Source organism: Mytilus galloprovincialis, chromosome 14 (genome assembly GCF_965363235.1).
Source record: "Mytilus galloprovincialis chromosome 14, xbMytGall1.hap1.1, whole genome shotgun sequence".
NCBI lineage: Eukaryota > Metazoa > Mollusca > Bivalvia > Mytilida > Mytilidae > Mytilus > Mytilus galloprovincialis.
In genome coordinates, this window is record NC_134851.1 from 36,705,217 (window position 1) to 36,724,782 (window position 19,566).

Here is a 19,566-nt window from a genome sequence, read left to right on the forward strand (position 1 = left end):
AGATTTTTTATCTTGGGACAATGATCTTTCAGTAAAACTTTTTATACAGCACTGTCAACATCACTATGCAATATAGCAAATGACCCATTTGTTGTTACTCCTCACGAGATTAAAGATTTATGTCAAAAAGTACTTTCAATATTTTGACAATTGATTTTAGAAGACATTATTGGAGAAATTTTGTCACAGATGACCAAGGTGCAAAAACACAACTCAGAAAAAGAGCAACCACAACTTAGTGGCAATGACCAATCTATTCTTCTAATATCTTCTCTGGCCCGTCTGTGGTGCATTAAGTTTGCGCGCATTACCATTTCTTTGGCGCACAAAACTGATCAATACGTTTGCGCGCAGCTTTTGGTTACGTTTACGCGCATTTATTTGACAGGTATACCCAGGTAAACTCGGGTAAATACTTATTTATTTATATTTTTTTCAACTATTTACAAGTACTAGTACCCCTTCCGTTAGATTAAGTCTAAGTCCTCTGCTCACCAACGAACGGACTAATTTCATAGTGTAACAGTTATGTCTTTTCTTTTCTTTTCTAATATACGTCCTTGGTATACTGTATTGCCGGTTACTCGATTGTTTATTATATTTGTAAAAATAATATTATAATTATATTATATAGCTATCAAAAAATTATAATTTAGTACGCCAGTCTACATAAGACTCATCAGTGACGCTCATATCAAAATATTTATAAAGCCGGCTAAACAAGTACAAAGTTGAAGAGCATTGAGGATCCGAAATTCCATATTATGCTCCTTGTGAGCCAATTTGATAGAAATAACACATCTTCTTCTTCTATATGTACTTACGTAAGTCTGTCTTGATGTCTCAATATGCTAAAAATGATATATAAAAGACATTTACTCTATTTCAAAGTCAATATTTCACCGATGGATCGAATTACGGAATGTTAGATCTGCACGGAATCGGTTTAGTAAATTCAACACGAATGAATACTTCCGTTTTCATTTTCTGAAAACGATTTCAACTTTCAGTTCAGCAGCAGGTTTTCCAACTTGCACTGTTTGCTGTCAAGACAAAAATGGTTTCTTGTAGTACAATATTTGGTGAAAACAGAATAGGTAAAAAGACTTTATAGGTAGTCATGTAATTTTGAAGAACACTTTTTACCGGTAACAAAATGTTGTGCAACAGTTATAAATAAATACCCAGGCAAATAGTATACAAACATCAATCTTCGCTAGGGGAATGAATCGTAACCCTTGGCTAGCGAAGATGACAAACGTCATGAAAGCGAACAGTTCTATACATATATGTTCATATGTATTTGGGGCATGGACCCCCCTCCCCCCTTTTTGGGGACTCACTGTAAGAAGTGAAAAAGTTCATTGCAAATTATTTAGTGCGGCTTTTCTATGATTTTTTCTTTGCAATAGTTTCTCATGTCATGCTTCTCACTACTGCTTGAGATTGAAAATTATCACTAGAAACTAAGGATACTTGTGTCTTTGTCAATATTATATTAACTATGTCATAGACAATTAAGTGATTATCAATGGTTTTTGAAACTTGAGGAAGTTTCTCAGCCACACTGGTCTCAGGGCTGTCAATCTTCATTGAGATTGTAGCTGAGAAACTATGTTGAGTGTCTGCTTGGCACCTTTTGACTGAAAAATCATCCATAATCTTTGAGTATTGAAGATTTGCCAGATGATGGTTTTTATCTCAACATTATATACTACATGTATAACTTGGTTTTGTTTCAGATCTGAGTGTATCCTGAACAAGTAAATGAAGTTTAAGGCCACTGATGAGATGAGTGGTGATGGAATTTATCAGACTACTGGTACAAGTGAAAGTAAAAGCATGATTGGTTTATTGTCATCACCCAAGTTAAAAGGAGGATGTATGGTGGTAAGCAACTGCTTCATGGTTTAATATTTTGCTTCATTTCTGGAAATGGAAATGGAGCCACACATTAACTTTTATTTGGTCTTAAAGATGATTTGCCACACTCTTTATCAGAGGGTTCAGATGACACCCCCCTTTCCAAACCAAAATTTACAATAAAAGACTTAAAAAAGAGATTCAGATTAAATTTTGAAATTCATGACATTGGACCCAGAAAGTCATGACCAGAAATACAGTCTGCACCAAAAACTTTTTCAACTACTAGTCCGAAGATCAATATTCTGACATTTTTCGTCTTTGTCCAAACAAAGTTTAGAAAAAAACTTACTAGTCCGAATGAACATGATGAAATTTTACTAGTCTGGGGCATCGGACTAGTGGCTAACCGTGCAGACTGGAAATAACCCCTCTTAGAGACATCCTACATAGCTACAGTGCATATTAATATTTTGTTCATTGCTCAGGACTTGAAACTACTACTGAATTAGGATCTTCGAAAAACAACCTTTCTTTTTTCAATCTGAGAAGGAAAAGAGTGCATGGTGGCTTGAGAGTGAAGGCCAGCATCTTTATCATTGATTTTTTTCCATTAGATTAAAAATTTTAAGTTCAAATTGTTCATACTTTTATTAATATCACTGTCACAGTAAAGAATACATTATGTAACATGTGTAAGAAAAGAAAAACGTTTAGCTATAATTTACACGAAACAGGATATGCCTTATCAGCTATCAAGTGCTAGATCCTTGATTTAAGACAGTTATAAATCAAACAGCCTTCAACATATATTCAATATTTTAAGGAATTTCCGAAGTATGCATTATTCCTAATCCAGAATTAAGTAACAAATTTCTAATTATGACAATTTTGATACAGGTCTGTAATATTTGTAAAAAGTTACTACTCAGTTTTAACTTATGAATATTGTATATTCAGAAAATTTTGTGAGGATTTTATTATTGCCAAAATTATGATGGCATTATTGTAAGGAACATTTCTTGAAACCAGAGATGCAACTAATCGTCGGACCTGTCGGACCTAAGGGGCAGAATTTATGCAGGTCCGGCAAAACTAGTTGGTCTGCAGGACCTGATGGCCGGCAATATTTTAGTCTGCTTGGGTCAGCCAAAACTGATTTCCCTGTCGGTCCCAGCAGAGTATTTTGTTTATAAAATTGTGATTTTACAACCACGTTGCATGATTAGATAGAACAACATGCAAGGCTTCGATTACATAATAGAAATCGGGAGTTCAAACTGTTTTAATGATAAATATTATAGCCTGACACAACTTCCAAATATCCCTCCTTAAAAAATAAAAAAATAAACCTTTTGCAGTATAAATTTCTGTTTTGAAATGGTAAGTTTTGACATCTCAATTTATTGAAATATTTATATCAAACGCAGTTGATTAGTTGTAACAGAGAATACACACCATTGGCTTGAAAAATGATGTAACTTTGACCCCTAGCAGAGTTCCAAAAATATATAGGTCACTGAATATTCATAATATATTTCAGATCGTCTGTTGTTTTGATGTCAAAAATTGTTTTATTTTTTAAACTTTTCTTTCAAATTAGTTTTAATCCATAAAAAAATTAAAAACATTGCCTGACTGTACCTTAAGTTGAATATCTATATCCAAATTCAATTAATCAAAGCTGTAATCCATGATCACAAATTGAATGCTTTGTTTACAATTGTTGAAAGACATGTGCTTTTTGGCGGGAAAATTCGGGAAACCCCTTAACAGAAAACAGTTACATTTCATTGTTATTTATAAACAGTAAGAATTTCATTTTTATTAACTGCTAACATTTATTCATGAAAAATAAAAAAATTCTTGAGGTGAAACTGATAATACTTTTTATACTCTACATCTACTAAAGGGATGGTAAAACGGAAAAAGGGGGGGGGGGGGGGGGGGGCTGGGTTTTTTTTCATAATATTACAAAAATAGATAATTTTGAGTGAAAATATAGGTCTGGCAGAAATGTGATGGGTCTGGCAAAACTTGGTACCCTGAAGGCCCCAATGTCTGACAGGAAAAAAAAACTGTTTGCATCTCTGTGAAACTGCAGTAAATATTTTTACATTTAAGGCAAATCTTCAGTCCTCGAATTCTGCATTTAAGGAATTTTGACCAAAGCAACCAAAATTGCTTTGTTCAACAAAATGCATGCTAAAATATTTGCTCTTAAGATGCTTATGTCATTTTGTTATTTATGTTATGGACGACTATTCCACATATATATATATATACAATTTCAAATATTTATATATTATTATTTTTTTCAGATTGGGTTGATTGTCTTTTACATATTATCTCAGTTTTCTGGAGCCCTGTTTATAGTATGCACTTTACTGTTAGGTATTGTGGTATCATGTTTGCCAAAAATAACGGGACAATCTGGCAGTTCAAGGTAAGGAGTAGAAGGATCTGCATTTATTGTTTTGTTTAACTTAAACACAATTAGAATTTTTTCTACAAGTGTTTAGGGGGGAGGGGGGAGGTTTCCATAAAAATGTACATGATAAAAAAATATTATTTGATACCTGCTATCAACTTCAAATTTGTATAAGTCAAGAAAAATTCACCGAAATATGAATAGAGACAAATTCCTGAGTTGTATGGCCATTGAAGTATAGCAGTTGCATTTAGATTTTATTTTAATAATAGATTTTAATAGAATAGTTAATGTCTCAAAGCTTATCAGTATTACAAGGACTTGTACAGGTTGCATTTCTGTAAATATTGACAATGCAATTTCCTATAGGAATTCCTTTTACGACTAAAACTGTACCACTTTTACTATGAAGTTTTGAAAAAAATCTTTTCCTAGAATTGAAAGTTTATATGCTCTACAATTTTTTTTAAAAGGTCAAAATATAGGGCTGTGTGGCGTATTTTCAATGTTAATATGCCCTGAACTTTTTAGGGTTTAAACTAACACTAATTTTCTTAACTACCCCTACCTCGAATGAAGGGTTACCACAGATTTCAATATAAACAATATGCACATGTATATTTACTGATAACATTCCCAAGTGATCTCTCTGTGAGATGGAACACCGAGAGCATAACTGGGAACCAGTATGTAAACAAAATTTAATTTCTATGAATATTCAAGATCTCCCCAAAAGAGGTGTAGTTTGAGAAACAATCCTTGTTATGTATGAACAAACTGTGATTCATAAAATTTTGAGATCAATCTAAGTTCCTTCCATTGTAATAGTGATTCATAAACTTTTTTTTTTAAATCCAACTAAAAATCTTAGAATATAATGCTTTAGAATTTGTGATATCATTTTTAAGTCATTTTATATTTCAGAGGAGAAACAGACAGGGAACTGGAAAAAGTAATAACACGTCTCAGGAAAGAAAATGACATGTATCGACAGGAAAGGGACAACACTCTGCAGCGATTATCTCCCATGACTTCATTGAAACATGAAAAGGAAAACCTCCAATCACAAATAGAACGACAAACTCGTACAACGGATAATTTATTAGATGAGATAGCACAGCTAAAAATAGAACAAAAAATTCATCAGCGAGAAAAACTACAGTATGCAGAAGAACTGTATGCAGAAAAAGACACCAGCAGAAGGAAATGTATGGAGATTGAGAGAAAATGTCAGGAGACTTTGGACAGGTAATGACATGATTATTTACATGATTATTTAATAACAGTTTTAACTTGAGGGTCTGCATGGGGTTTACAGAATAGAGAATAAGGGGCAAAAATACAGATTAAAGAGCTTGAAAAAATAAAGTGAACAGAAAAAGAGGAAAAAAAAAAAAGAATAATGGATTCTTAGATGTGTTGAAATATTAAGATTAGAGAATAATTTGCAAAATAACAAAACAGTAGAGAAAAAACTTTCTGTATCTAAAAAGGCAGCATTAATTACTCAATATTAACCTTTAAATAATCTTGGGTTCCAAAGATGAAACATACTCAAAGAGTGACCTAGCAACACATTGATTCACAAATGTGAATATCACATGAGGTTATTATCAGTGTTGTTATGTCACAAGTTTTTGGATAAATTACTGTGGATTCATTTATTTTCGTGAATACCAATTTTTTTGGATTGAGGAAAATTTGTATTTTTCTGGATAATTGGTATCCATGATATCATGGTTTTTCGTAAGTAAAGTTACAAACCTTTAGAAAATTTGTACTTTATTGATTATTTAAATTTTTACCTTACCACAAAATCGATGAAAATTTAATTGCACTAATTGTAATAACTAATTTTCCGCTAGAATCAATGCTATTCTTACAGGAAAAATGCCATGCAGTGGCAGATCCAAGGGGGTGTTCATGGGGTTGGAACCCCCCTTTTTTTTTGGACAATCAATGCATTTGAATGGGGACATGTAGTTGGACCCCCCTTTGTCCTGAGCTAGGAACCCCCTTTTAAAATTACCTGGATCCGCCCCTGCCATGTATATGGTCAAAGAAAACTTAACATCAAATACAATATATGTTTTTTAGGAATAATAAAGATACTGAAAACATCAAAACCGCTCTATTTCAACAAGAACTAGAAAGTCAAATGTATAGAGATCAAAGTACAAGTCTGGCAGAAAGGTTAAGGACAGCTATGGCGGAAGGACAGTCAATAGAATCTCAATTGCAAGCAGCTAGGATAGATTTTCAAAAAGAACATAGAGCATGTGAAGAATATAAAAAGTCTGCAAAGAAAACATTTGACTCGATGAAAACAGAAATAAACAAGTTGGAAAATAGGTATGTGAATATAACAAAAATAGTGTGGATTTGTTTATTTTAGTGGGTACCTTTTTAATGGATTGAGTCTTTTACACATGAGATTTTGTCTGGCGTAAAAACAAATTTAATCCTGGTATCTATGAGCGGCAAATTTCAAGGATGATTGTTTTAGTGGTTTTGTTAATGTGAACATACATAACAAGCGTATAGAAAAAAGTACTATATTTAACGTTTAGATTCCTAGTTCAAGGTTCAAATCGGGCATGGATTCAGATCTAAAAAAAAATGTTAAAATCAGGCATGGATTTAGACATAAAAAAAAGGATTAAAATCAGGAATTGATTCAGATCTAGAAAAAAAGGTTCAAATCTGACATGGATTTTACAGCTTTTCCATGTACATGCATCACCACTTATTTTTGTGATAGTTCAAGCTAAGTCGTTTCAAATGTGATGTTGAAGATAAAATGATGTTTTTTTTTGTATTTGCAGACATAAAGACTCCTTTGCAGAATTAGAAAAAGTTAAGAATGAGAATAACTCATTGAAGGTAGAGAACAGAAATCTTAACCAGCGAGTCATAGATTTAGGCAAGGTTGGTATAAGTACTAGTAAGATGGTCAATAAAAAGTAGGTAATACCAAACACATTATTAAAATCCCCTGGTGATGATTCAGTTTTTCATGGACCTTCTTCAGAGGTAGAACGATGAATTAATATTTGCACATTATTCATATTATGTCTGAAATTATCCATTTCTAGTTAATTTGTCAGCTAAATGGCAAAACTAACTTATAGATGATTATCATGAAGGAAGACTGTTTTATGCCAAGTGGCAAATTAACTTCAAATTCAGGATGTGAACATGTAAATGTGATATGATAATGAACCCTAAACAGGAACTATGTTATAACAGCAATCATCCTTATCACACACATCTTCAAATAGACTGTCCTTATGCAAATTAAAAGGTAAGCTCCGCCCGATCAGTTAAAATAACATTGGTAATACCTGCACGGAAGAATGGGAAATAAAATTGCCGTTTCATGATGAACAAACAATTAAAAAAGTCTTGCATGTTTATCTTTTTACCGATTTCACGTAACATGGTGAATAACAAACCTTTTTCACGGCTACATGTAAAATAAAAATGGCAAAACATGTTGCACCAAAATAACCCCACCACCGTCATTGAAGAGACAGCAACACAAAAAAAGGGGGTCAATAATGACCAGTATCAATACAGTATACCAAGCCCCAAATTGTCCCCTCCTAACATAGTTATGAATAAAAGTAACAGAATATGATTGATTTAATTATTTTCTTGGATACCAATTTTCAAGGATTGAGGAAAAATTATTATTTTGTGGATATTTAATTTTGTGTTTTTGCCAAAATTTACATAAAAGCGTGAAAAAATTTAAAAATTTTGGGCATGTGAATTTGTGCCCCACAAAATACAAGAATAATAATATCAATGATAAGTTATAGATCCATGGTAGAAAAAAATTTCCAAGATCAACTTTGCTGAAAAGATTCACTTCATTTGATATAGAACAAATTTACATTTTAGGAGTCCGAGGTTCCACAGTGCAGTATATGTATGGAACGAGAACGAAATACATATTTAGACCCATGTGGTCACACTCTGTGTATGGTGTGTGCCACAGAAGTAATGTCTCGCAACAGAAAATGTCCAGTCTGTAGAAAACACTTAAATAAAACAGGAGAACTTTATTTTAGTTGATAAAGGAGAAAAGGTATATTTTGAGGTAAAGCATTAAAATTTATAATAGCTTACAACTTAACATGACTAAAAGGAGATTTGGAGGGATATTAGGTAATCATTAGATACTGTGAAAACACTACAGGGGTTCTCAATTGTTAAAAAGGGGGGGGGGGGGTCAATTCTGAATCCCCATTATTGTTTTGTAAGAATCATATATTCTTGTTATAAAAGTGCTTGTAATTTTTGTGTCCCGCCTGACTTTCTTCCTGATTTTAAGCAAAATATTTGACTTTTACACTTACATTTTTTATTTCCCAAATCCTGCATAATAATACAATTTATCCTAAGGGCATCTAGTATTCTACAATGTCTTAATTTTCAGTTCAAATGTTATTCATCATTTTCATATACAAGTACTGATACACTGACCAGACACATTTTTACTTTATCATAGTTTTGACTTTCTAAAAATTGAAAAAAGATTTTTTTTTATTTTATCAAAATTTAATGTAAAATTCAGCAAAAAGCTAATAAATGTTGTTTTGAATTTTTAGAGAAATGGCATAGTGCTCATGCATTAATTCCCAAGAAATGGCAAAAAATGTGACAGTAACAGGTTCCCAATAAATAAAATCTTTCATTCATTATTTTAGTTGTGATTTTGCTTGACAAATTTTTGCAAACACATGAATAAGATCTCACTTTTTTGCAAGTATTCAGGGATTCACTAGAATAGATGAATGCATTAAGATAAAGGAGTAGGTTTGGTAAGGGCTGATTTTGGTCAAATTTCAGGTTCATCTGACGAAAGATTTTGAACACTTTTAAACACTTAAGTATCTATTTCAGTTGATTCAATTAGTTGAAGTGAAAGATTTTAACTGATTTAGTCATTAAAAACGCTCCAATTCAAGCTTAAATAGGAAAAATCTATCAAATCTGCCAAAAAATGTCACTTTTCAGATGGTTTTTATCAAAATTGAAAGTGGCCGCATCCGTGTTCATCCTCAAGCTTTATATATCTTATGTATTATCATCAAATACAACTTACATTTCAATATTAAGAATGAACACAAATGCGGCCACTTTCATTTAAGGCAGAAACCGTATAAAATCTAACTAAAATGCTAAAATTGCTAAGATTCAGTAATTTAGCATGACTTAATAATGCTAATACCTGATACATGTGCACTGTATTGCCCAAAACAGCACATGTTTATGTAGCAGAACCATTATACTTTCATAACTAACGGTTTACATTTTAACAATTTTGTAAAACTGCTATATTTTGCGACCAAAAAGAGGTCTTACTGGACCTACTCCTTTACAGTAGACAGTTTTGTATTCTCTCAATGTTTGCAGTAAATAAAGAGAATATATGACGCCAACAAAAAAAAATGTCTTGCGATTTGCCAAAACCTTTATTTAAGTGTCAGAACAAAAAGCAAATTTCAAATTTCAGAATTTAATATTGTTGTTTTTGATTTCTTATATATATCTATTTATATTTACAGGGCCAAATATAACTTTATCGGAACCTTCTTCTGGTGTGTGTATTATCTTCATAGTGAACATATTACCATACCAAAAGAGTGGATGCACAAAGTATGAATGTGTGAAGATATCAAAAGAAAGAAGCCAGCACTGTGGTATAGTCTACTTACTGGTATTTGGATAACAAAAGTCCATGTATTTGGATATCAAAGTTATTCCAAAGCAAGGTTTCAAGATCTGACGTATTTGATTTATCTTCAAGACATGTTTGATATTTTGTAAATTGTCTGTCTAATACTAAGGGAGCTACCATTTGATTTTTATGGGGGGGCTAGGATGAAATTTGAAAAAAATAGGCAGGACAGGAGTTTTGAGTAAAAAAAAAAGGTAGGATGAGACACTTGCAAAAAAAATTTATGTAAAAAAAGTCAGGATAAACTAAAAAAAAAGCAGGACCGGATAAAGTGAAAAATAAAAAGGCAGGACAGAGATTGCAACTAAAAAAAAATGCAGGACAAAATTTTTCATCCTAGCCCCCCATAAAAATCAAATGGTAGCTCCCTAATCCATTTTGAATGAAGAACATAACAAGCACTTTATGTATTTGGACATACAATTGTAAACATAATTCAAAGGAATGTTTTTAGATCAGACATATCTAAATTAAGTTCAAGACATGTTTGAAAATATTTTATATTGTCTGTCTAGAATATGGCTGGTCCAGTCCAAATGAAGAACATAGGAAGTGTTTGTAGGCTTTATGTATTTGAATATATACATAATTCCAAAGCAAGTTTTCCTGACCAGACATGGTGTAGAAATGTGTGGGTTTCATACCCGGCCAAAATTGCAGTCGAAATCTGAAAAGTTTCTTAACATGCTTTAATACCAGACCAAAAGTGCAATAGAGTTCTATTGGTTTCTTATGGGGCCAAAATTCCAGTAGAAATCTGATATCTTTTAAATCACTGTTTATAGCAAAATGTCTAGAAAAAAGAATGAGGTCCAAGTAATCACTTCTCGCTACATTGAAGACCCATTAGTAGCCTTCGGCTGTTGTCTGCTCTATGGTCAGATTGTTGTCGCTTTGACACATTCCCCATTTCCATTCTCAATTTTACTTAATCACAAATTGTTTGTCAATATAATCACACAATTAATTATTATTTTTCTAAACAAGATAATCAAATAATCAAAATGACAGTTCTAGACATTCAAATAATCCAATAATCATGAAATATTCAGTCTGGTAATTAAATCAACTCCATGAGAAGGCTCAAAAATGCAGTGTGAAAGGTAATTAATTATTTTGGATTCCTTATAACTCACAAGGTACTATTTTTTTTGTGTATTAGATTGTAATTAATAACCACAAAGTAAAGTATTCAATGAAGTACAAACTTTCTTTATATTTGTCTTAAAAAATTAGTAAAAGAATGAAATCAATTATCCACGAAATTAAAAGTTTTCCTCAATCCATATATATTTTAGATTTAAAAAAAAAATGAATCAACAGTATTTAAGGAATGGTGTACAATGAGGAATGCCAAATGTGAAATAATATATATGTATATAAAAATTGTTTTGGTTTTGCAAACTGACATACATGTCATAACCACCATAAAAAAAGGTTTTTTTGTTTTGCATTTTTCTATTCTTTTTCATATTGTAAGGAAGAGATTAGACATGCTAGATAAACATTAATTACTTTCTTCAAGCTACAAAGCCAAACAAATTATTAATATATTTTTCAATTGTTAATCACAAAAGCATGATTTGATAAACAACAATCAAATATAGAACATAATTCATTATACTACAGACAAAAAAAGAATAAAGAAAAAATGGGTAAAAAAATGGAGAATAATGTTGGCATAATATAAAGAATAGAGAAAAATGGTCTGAAAATTCAAAGAATACAGAAATGAAGAACCCCTTCTATGTCCTCATATGTCACTCAAACTACAGCTTAACATATAAAGGGGGTCTCATTGGGGGGAAAATCCTATCCCAGATCCCACTTACTGTTTTGTCAGATTCCTGTATCCCGCTTACACTATGTACGTAAGCAATTCTCATCTTTTTGTCATTTCCCAGGTCCCGCTAGACCTCATTTCCCTGTTTTCAAGACACAATAATTTGACTTTCACGTGTCGCGCTTACAAAAAATCAGCAATCCCGCGTTGCGCTTAGGCCCCAATGAGACCCACTATAACAACATTGCTGGAAACACCAGATCACATAAATAAAAACATTCCTGTTTAAAAGTATTTAGTTGAAGTTTAATGTTACATAGGTGAATGCATGAATGCTGTTTTGAGAAGTTGAGAAAATGTTGCTAATTTTTTTTTTTTTTTTTTTTTTTATAAATATTCTTAACTTTAAAATTAGAATATTATTTGTTTTATTAAATACATTTGTCTTTTTATAATGGCATTTGTTATGGCCATTACTGTTTTTGTACCATATAATATAGAACCAAAGGGACCAATATATTTGAATTTTTAAAACTTCTTCATTTTATGATAATTACATCAATAGAAACAATTATTGGTTCATTTTGTTTATTTTCTTTGGTTACATCTTCTGACATCAGACTCGGATTTCTCTTGAACTGAATTTTAATGTGCGTATTGTTATGCGTTTACTTTACTACATTGGTTAGAGGTATAGGGGGAGGGTTGAGATCTCACAAACATGTTTAACCCCGCCGCATTTTTGCGCCTGTCCCAAGTCAGGAGCCTCTGGCCTTTGTTAGTCTTGTATTATTTTAATTTTAGTTTCTTGTGTACAATTTGGAAATTAGTTTGGCGTTCATTATCACTGGACTAGTATATATTTGTTTAGGGGCCAGCTGAAGGACGCCTCCGGGTGCGGGAATTTCTCGCTACATTGAAGACCTGTTGGTGACCCTCTGCTGTTGTTTTTTATTTGGTCGGGTTGTTGTCTCTTTGACACATTCCCCATTTCCATTCTCAATTTTATTAATGTCCGTAAAACAGCAATCTTACAATAAAAAGCAAAAAAAATGAAAAATGAAAAAAAAAATACAATAAAAAGTCTTTTTAAGGTACAAAAAACTTTGTAGTACCATAATTATACTGATATGCTATATTTTGCTTCATTTCTAAAAAAATATTAAAAAAAACTTTCCCATTATGTGGAAAAGTATCTGCTTCTTTGTATATGTAAACACAGTCAAATGTTTATTGTTAATGATCTTTTTTGTTAAATGCTATGCATCAGAGATCAGGGATATTGTTTACCAAATTATTTTTTTTCTTCTAAAATCTGAAAATATTACATTTGACATTATTTCAGTTATTGCCAGACAGACAAAAAAATTCAGAAATCGGCATAATACTATTAGTCATTTCCAGTGATAAATTATTATTAATAAGAAAATGGGAAACTGACTAGTACCCTATTTTACTGGTGTCCATGACAAATTATTTATTTAAACAATTGGTAGACTGACTGAATACAATATATTTATAGGTCTAAGCATACGAAAATACCCGAATGTTTGGCTGTTCCCGTGTCCTCCCCGAGGAGTCTGTACATTACATTTCATATTTGATAAGTTTAAAAACTACGAGCAGGGCAAATATATGTTGTTTGATAAAAATATATAATAAAAGTTTATGTTAGCTGCTTAAATGTAAATATTTAAAAGGATAACGATGGAAATAACGTTAATATAAACAGTAAGTCAGTGCGCATGTGTCAAACATATTTTTTGTGCTCAGTAGAAGACGGCTTTGTTAACAAAGCGTAATAAGGACGTCATATTAGAATATAATTTAGTCTACACTAGATACAATTTAGATCCTCCCAATATTTTATCATAAGACATATAACTGAAAATCTTTCCCTGAAAAACAGTCTTCCAACAATTAGGTAAATTCTCGAATTTTTTAGGAAAATAAAGATACCTAATTTTGTGCCATTATATCATTACAAGTAGTAGATGATTTATTTTAAAACCAAATGTTTGTTATAAAATGTTTGCACCATGTAGAGTTCTGTATCTATCTGACATGTTGTTTCATTACTTTAATATTGTTACTGTGAATACATTTATTTATTGTTCATGAGATACCAATATTCATTGATTTCTTAGGTATTTTGTTTATTTCTATGTTGACTTTTGCAAATCCATGCAAACATTTTATCACCATCAACTAAAATTGGTATCAATGTAAACAAATTTCTCTAATTCTTCGTCAATTTATCCCTTTCTGCACCCATTGTATAAAAAAAAATTATCAACATGTGGTTGGTTTGATCTCAGTACTTCATTGGTTAAAATCCGATTATGACGTCAAATTTTCCTGCTTTCCTCTTAAATCCCTATTCTGACGGCATGAAAAAAGGCGACCATGCCTGATGACGTCACATAGAAAGAACACATCTTTTGCAGATCATTCGAAAAGAAGGAATAAGTTTGCCTGCATAATGTTAGAAAATCATTAGAGAAACAAATCCACCACCAAATCTCGTGTAATACGATATTCATCCACTCTCAACAGTTAAATTTTAAATATTTAAAACACTCGGACAAGCCTCGCGTTTTAAATTTGAAAATTTAACTGTCTTGAGTGGATAAATATTGTATTACACTCGATACAGTGGTAGAATCTATATATATCCACAGTAATTCATTTATAATACCATTAACTCATTCCAGGAATGACTAATATTTTTATGTCCATGAAAACATTACACCAACAATGTGATACACACTAAATAAACTGTGTAGCAGGTTATTTAAAAGTGTGCACTACATTTTTAGTGTTATTTTGAAAAGACAGATAAATCTGAATTGCATTTAAAGGAGTAAATCATGAAGAATAAACCCATTGATGACTGTTATGTCACAGTCATGTGACAATTTTTTTCTATGTGCTGATTGACCAAAAATTTTAGCCAATCATAAGACATGTTACATCCAATATTAAATTATTTGATGACAATTATAAAAATAAGTAAAGTATAAATGGTTTAAAAATACTAATAAAATGTTGAGAGAAAAAAAACCATGAGAGCCTCAAATCGTCTTTTGTGAAAAGAAGATCTCCTACATGTATGTTGGAGGATAAAAAGGTTGATTTTTTGCTGCTGTATTATGTTTTAATCAATTATTACTTGAAAAAAAAACTGTGATGTTTATATTTATACTTTATTTTTGTACAAAAGGCAATAAATTATTATATTTTTTTAAGAATTGTATTGTTATATCTTATATCCCATTTCCTGTGAGATTGATGTGAGTTGACATAATTCTCTTAGTTTATTTATAGAAATAAGCAGATGTGGTATGAGTGCCATTGCATTATAGTCACAATGTGTCAAAAGTAAACAAGGTTATTACGGTAGAGGTGTGATTTATAGAGCCCAATTTTTGCCCTTGGATTGCATAAAATGTAATAAAATGTCAGACTTAATCAGGATTTTTGGGATTGCTCCTTTCGGGATGTCAGGATTTAGATTTCTTTAAATTCGGGACCTCAGGAATTCTTGTTTTTAAGCCCAGGATTTCTGGATTAGGATTCTTCTGACCCTGCAACCTTGGTGGTTGGCGTTTGACCTTGAGATCTGACATCTCTTTTAAAATTATCTGTGTCCTTGTCAACTGATCAGAAGTCATATCATCGAAAACATGTATACAATCAGCGTTATGGAAGGCAATCCTTATTGATAATGCACCTTTGTTCCAAGTTTCGAATAACCATGTTAAAACAATTTTTTCTCTATATAAAAGGAAGATATGGTTTGATTGCCTAATGAGAAAACCTTTATACAATGATTAAAATGACACAAACATTAGCAACAACAATTTGCTGTACGGTCTTCAATAATGAACAAAACCTTGACCTATATAAGCTATTGTTATAATAAAAATCCCCTAAAATGATATGCTAAACAGTTCAATGAAGAAACAAACAACCTGATTTTACATACTAGCTTATACAAGAGTGCACACGCTGAAATGTCTTTCCTTCTTTACTAATCATTGATATTATGTTGATAGTCCTATATATGAAGCTTTATTACAATTGTCACATAAACTTAACATTAACCAAGAAAACTAAAAATTGACCAATGAACCATGAAAATGAGGTCAATGTCAGATGAACCATGCAGACATGTACAGCTAACAATTCTTCCATACAACAAATATAGTTGACCTATTGATTATAGTTTAAGAAAAACAGACCAAAACACAAAAACACAAAAAAACGTGAAAATGAGGTAAAGGTCAAATAAAACCTGAGCAACTGACATATAGATCATAAAATATTTCCATACACCAAAAACAATTGATTTATTGCTTAAGTAGACAAAACTCAAAAACTTAACTTGGACCACAGAACCATGAAAATGAGACCAAGGTCAAGGTCAGATGACACCTGCGAGCTAGACATGTACACCTTACAATCATTCCATACACCAAATATAGAAAACCTATTGCATACAGTTTAAAGGGAAACTTCGCAAAAAAATGAAAATTTTATATTATGTTTATTTGATATAAATAATCATAGATTTGTTAAAATTATTGTTCAATTCTTCTAGATAAGTGATTAAAATCAAAGTCAAAATCCCACTATCACTTCTCGACTTATCGTCATTTTGACGGCATCTCCGATACAAATTGTCACGTGGTGACCAAAACACAAAAACTTAACTATAACCACAGAACCATGAAAATGAGGTCAAGGTCAGATGACACCTGCCAGTTGGACACGTACACCTTACAGTCCTTCCATACACCAAATATACTAGACCTATTGCTTCTAGTATCTGAGATATGGACTTGACCACCAAAACTAAACCTTGTTCACTGATCCATGAAATGAGGTCAAGGTCAAGTGAAAACTGTCTGACGGACAAGAAGACCTTGCAAGGTACGCACATACCAAATATAGTAATAAGAGAGAATTTTACATTACAAAAAATCTTAACTTTTTTTTCAAGTAGTCACTGAACCATGAAAATGAGGACAAGGACATTGGACATGTGACTGACAAAAACTTCGTAACATGAGGCATCTATATACAAAGTATGAAGCATCCAGGTCTTCCACCTTCTAAAATATAAAGCTTTTAAAAAGTAAGCTAACGGCACTGCTGCAGCCGGATCACTATCCCTATGTCTAGCTTTCAGCGACAAAAGTCGCAGGCTCAACAAAAATACAGTGTATTTTGTGACCTCTATTTATTGACAAGATGAATCATTAAAGTTCAATGAAGTATTTGTAAATTGTACCCTACAGACAAAAAAAAATGTTTAAGAGCTTGAGAAATTTTGGTTTATATGAAAACCAAATGAGGAGTACAAGCCGAAGGGAATTTTAAGGTAAAACTTTAGATGTCAATCTTGTCGTATCCGACTAGAAAAATCAAGAGGACCATGGTGGTTTAAGTACTAAAAGCGAGTCCCTTTTGTTTTGTCCTTGTGTTTTGTTGTAACTTTTGGTGTTGTTACCTTGTTCATATTTTATACATTTTCACAAGTTTCCTTTTGGATCCTATTGTGCTAACATAATCGTCCAATAAACAAATGTTAACAATAAGGAATCAACATCAAGAATTATTATTATAATTACTGTTTACAGGGTTCACTGACATAGAAGTGTGATTATACATATAGCAGATCATTAAAAAGTTCAAATCTTAATGAACATACCTAGAGGAAGATGCAAGCTGATAAGATTACAGCTTTTTTTTAATGGAAAATTGCTTTAACCAAAAACTCAAACCTAAAATGGTACGTACAGACGAACACATGGTTAAACTGGGATAATGACAGCATAAGACATATTTTTTACGACATTCACTTGTTTTAACTTGTGGAAACAAATATAACATATAGCTCAGATTCTTTCATAGTATTATATAAGGTTCCAGTATTAAATTGTAAATCAACGAGTAATTTTAGTAGACGTGGTAAGAAGAAACAAACAGAAAAGTCGACAAACAAAGTGACAATGTTATGGTAATAAATCAATATCAGATGTAACAATTCACGGCTGGTAATCTACACACGCAGAACATTTGGTTCTGCAATAAACACCGTGAGAGGATTTTCCGGTTGTGCTTGAGTGGAGTAATTGTCAATTTTCAATTTTGAAATGGTTCTATTTACAGACCTACAAGTTCAAATTTAGTTTTTTTTTCGGGCAATGGGTATGCATGTTGTTTTTGGCGGCGTGTGCGCTGTCCGCCGTTGATAAACATCTTAATAATTCCAAAAACTAAATTTTTTCATGAAGTCATGCGTGAGGGAATCGGTTCTGATTGAGGACATCGTGAATGCGTGAGGGGAGGTACAAATCTTATCTTTATATTCAAGCTATCAGTCGTTGAAACTTACCTAAATTTGGCTACATTGTTCATGAAAAAACACGTATGTGAGTGTGCTTAAAAAAGTTTACGAGATTGGATTTTGAAATAATTGAAGGAACCTAGGTTTAATAATATGTTTCACGAAGAATGAAGACAAAAAATGTTGTCAACGATTTTTTTTTTTCTTGCTACAAGTAAAAACTAAACCGATTATTTGCCCACATCTGCAAATTTGGAGACAGATTTGCAATTCAATAGTTAGAATTTATTCACATAAAGAATATTTGGTGATTTATTGTATAAATCAAAATCTTTAAACAAATATCAAATTTTGTGTTTTTAGAATCATCTTTTTTTTTTAAATAAACTATTTTAGGGGAGATAACTCCTTTCGTAAATGTGTATAACATGAATCTTAATTAAGCTTTTTTCAACTGATTTTTATAGTTCGTTCTTATGTTGCACTGTAACGTTATGGGTCATCGTAAATTCGCGTTTTACTATTTTTGTGTATTATATATAACTTGTTCGTCCGGTCACTTTTTCGCGGGGATCGGTTTTCTCGTGCTTGAGACTCAATGTCCAGACTTATTTAAACAAATAATAAGTTTTCATAGGCGATATCATTTTCTTAGATATATGTGGTGATCTCTGTGACGTATATTTGACGACAGGACTACTCCCAGAGGGTTTAGTTCGCTTCGAGGGCGGGGATAACTTGTATCTCCATGGCTTTTTGTAGAGAGTCAATTTCAGTCCTCTTTTCCTTTTTCCTTTGAACAATGGCATTTTCTGAAATTGAACAAACAATTAATAGTTTGATTTCATTGAATCAGTGATCAGTTTACATCTATTAAAGTATAAGGATAAATCTGTGCTTTTAATCAGCATTGATCACATTTATTGAGTCAATAAAAGTCACAAAGCCAAAGATTAAAAAAAAAGGCACTGGCTACGGTTACATGGAAATGTAACAATAATAAAAATATTATTGTTACATTGGAGACTAATTGCCGGAATGCAAAGCTGGGTAAGGAACCGATTAATTAAAATGTAACAATAATTATTGAGACTACGGTTACATGACGTTATTGTTACAAGAAAAAAACAGCAATGTACGCTAGATTTAATATTAAACTTTTAAAAAAAGGGGCGCTCGCGGGTCTAAATCGATTTTTATATAAATATAAATAATAATATTATTATTCAACAAATGGTGTTTAAATAGTTTAACGTATTAATGGTTTTGATGTTCTTAAAGATACTACTCCAGATTAGGAGTGTCATAGGCGAAAAATATAATAGGCCAATGGTTTCACTTTTAAGTATGTAACTGCACACCTACTCTTATTACTGTCATTATAC

The 19,566-nt window shown here is 31.8% G+C and overlaps 1 protein-coding gene across 3 annotated transcripts; it reads left to right on the forward strand.

The window, feature by feature from the left end:
• Window positions 1–948: 948 nt before the first annotated feature.
• Window positions 949–15,077, forward strand: LOC143059682 (uncharacterized). Of its 3 annotated transcripts, none has more exons than XM_076233225.1 (8): window positions 949–1,097; window positions 1,743–1,890; window positions 4,185–4,309; window positions 5,219–5,542; window positions 6,392–6,646; window positions 7,120–7,222; window positions 8,201–8,399; window positions 9,871–15,077. In XM_076233225.1, the coding sequence occupies exons 2-7, from the start codon at window positions 1,768–1,770 to the stop codon at window positions 8,372–8,374; spliced, it is 1,104 nt and encodes a 367-aa protein (XP_076089340.1). In that variant the 5' UTR covers window positions 949–1,097; window positions 1,743–1,767; the 3' UTR covers window positions 8,375–8,399; window positions 9,871–15,077. The 3 variants fall into 3 exon arrangements, with proteins under 3 accessions (XP_076089340.1, XP_076089341.1, XP_076089342.1); XM_076233226.1 differs by having other exon boundaries at window positions 8,201–8,387; XM_076233227.1 differs by having other exon boundaries at window positions 965–1,114.
• Window positions 15,078–19,566: the final 4,489 nt, after the last annotated feature.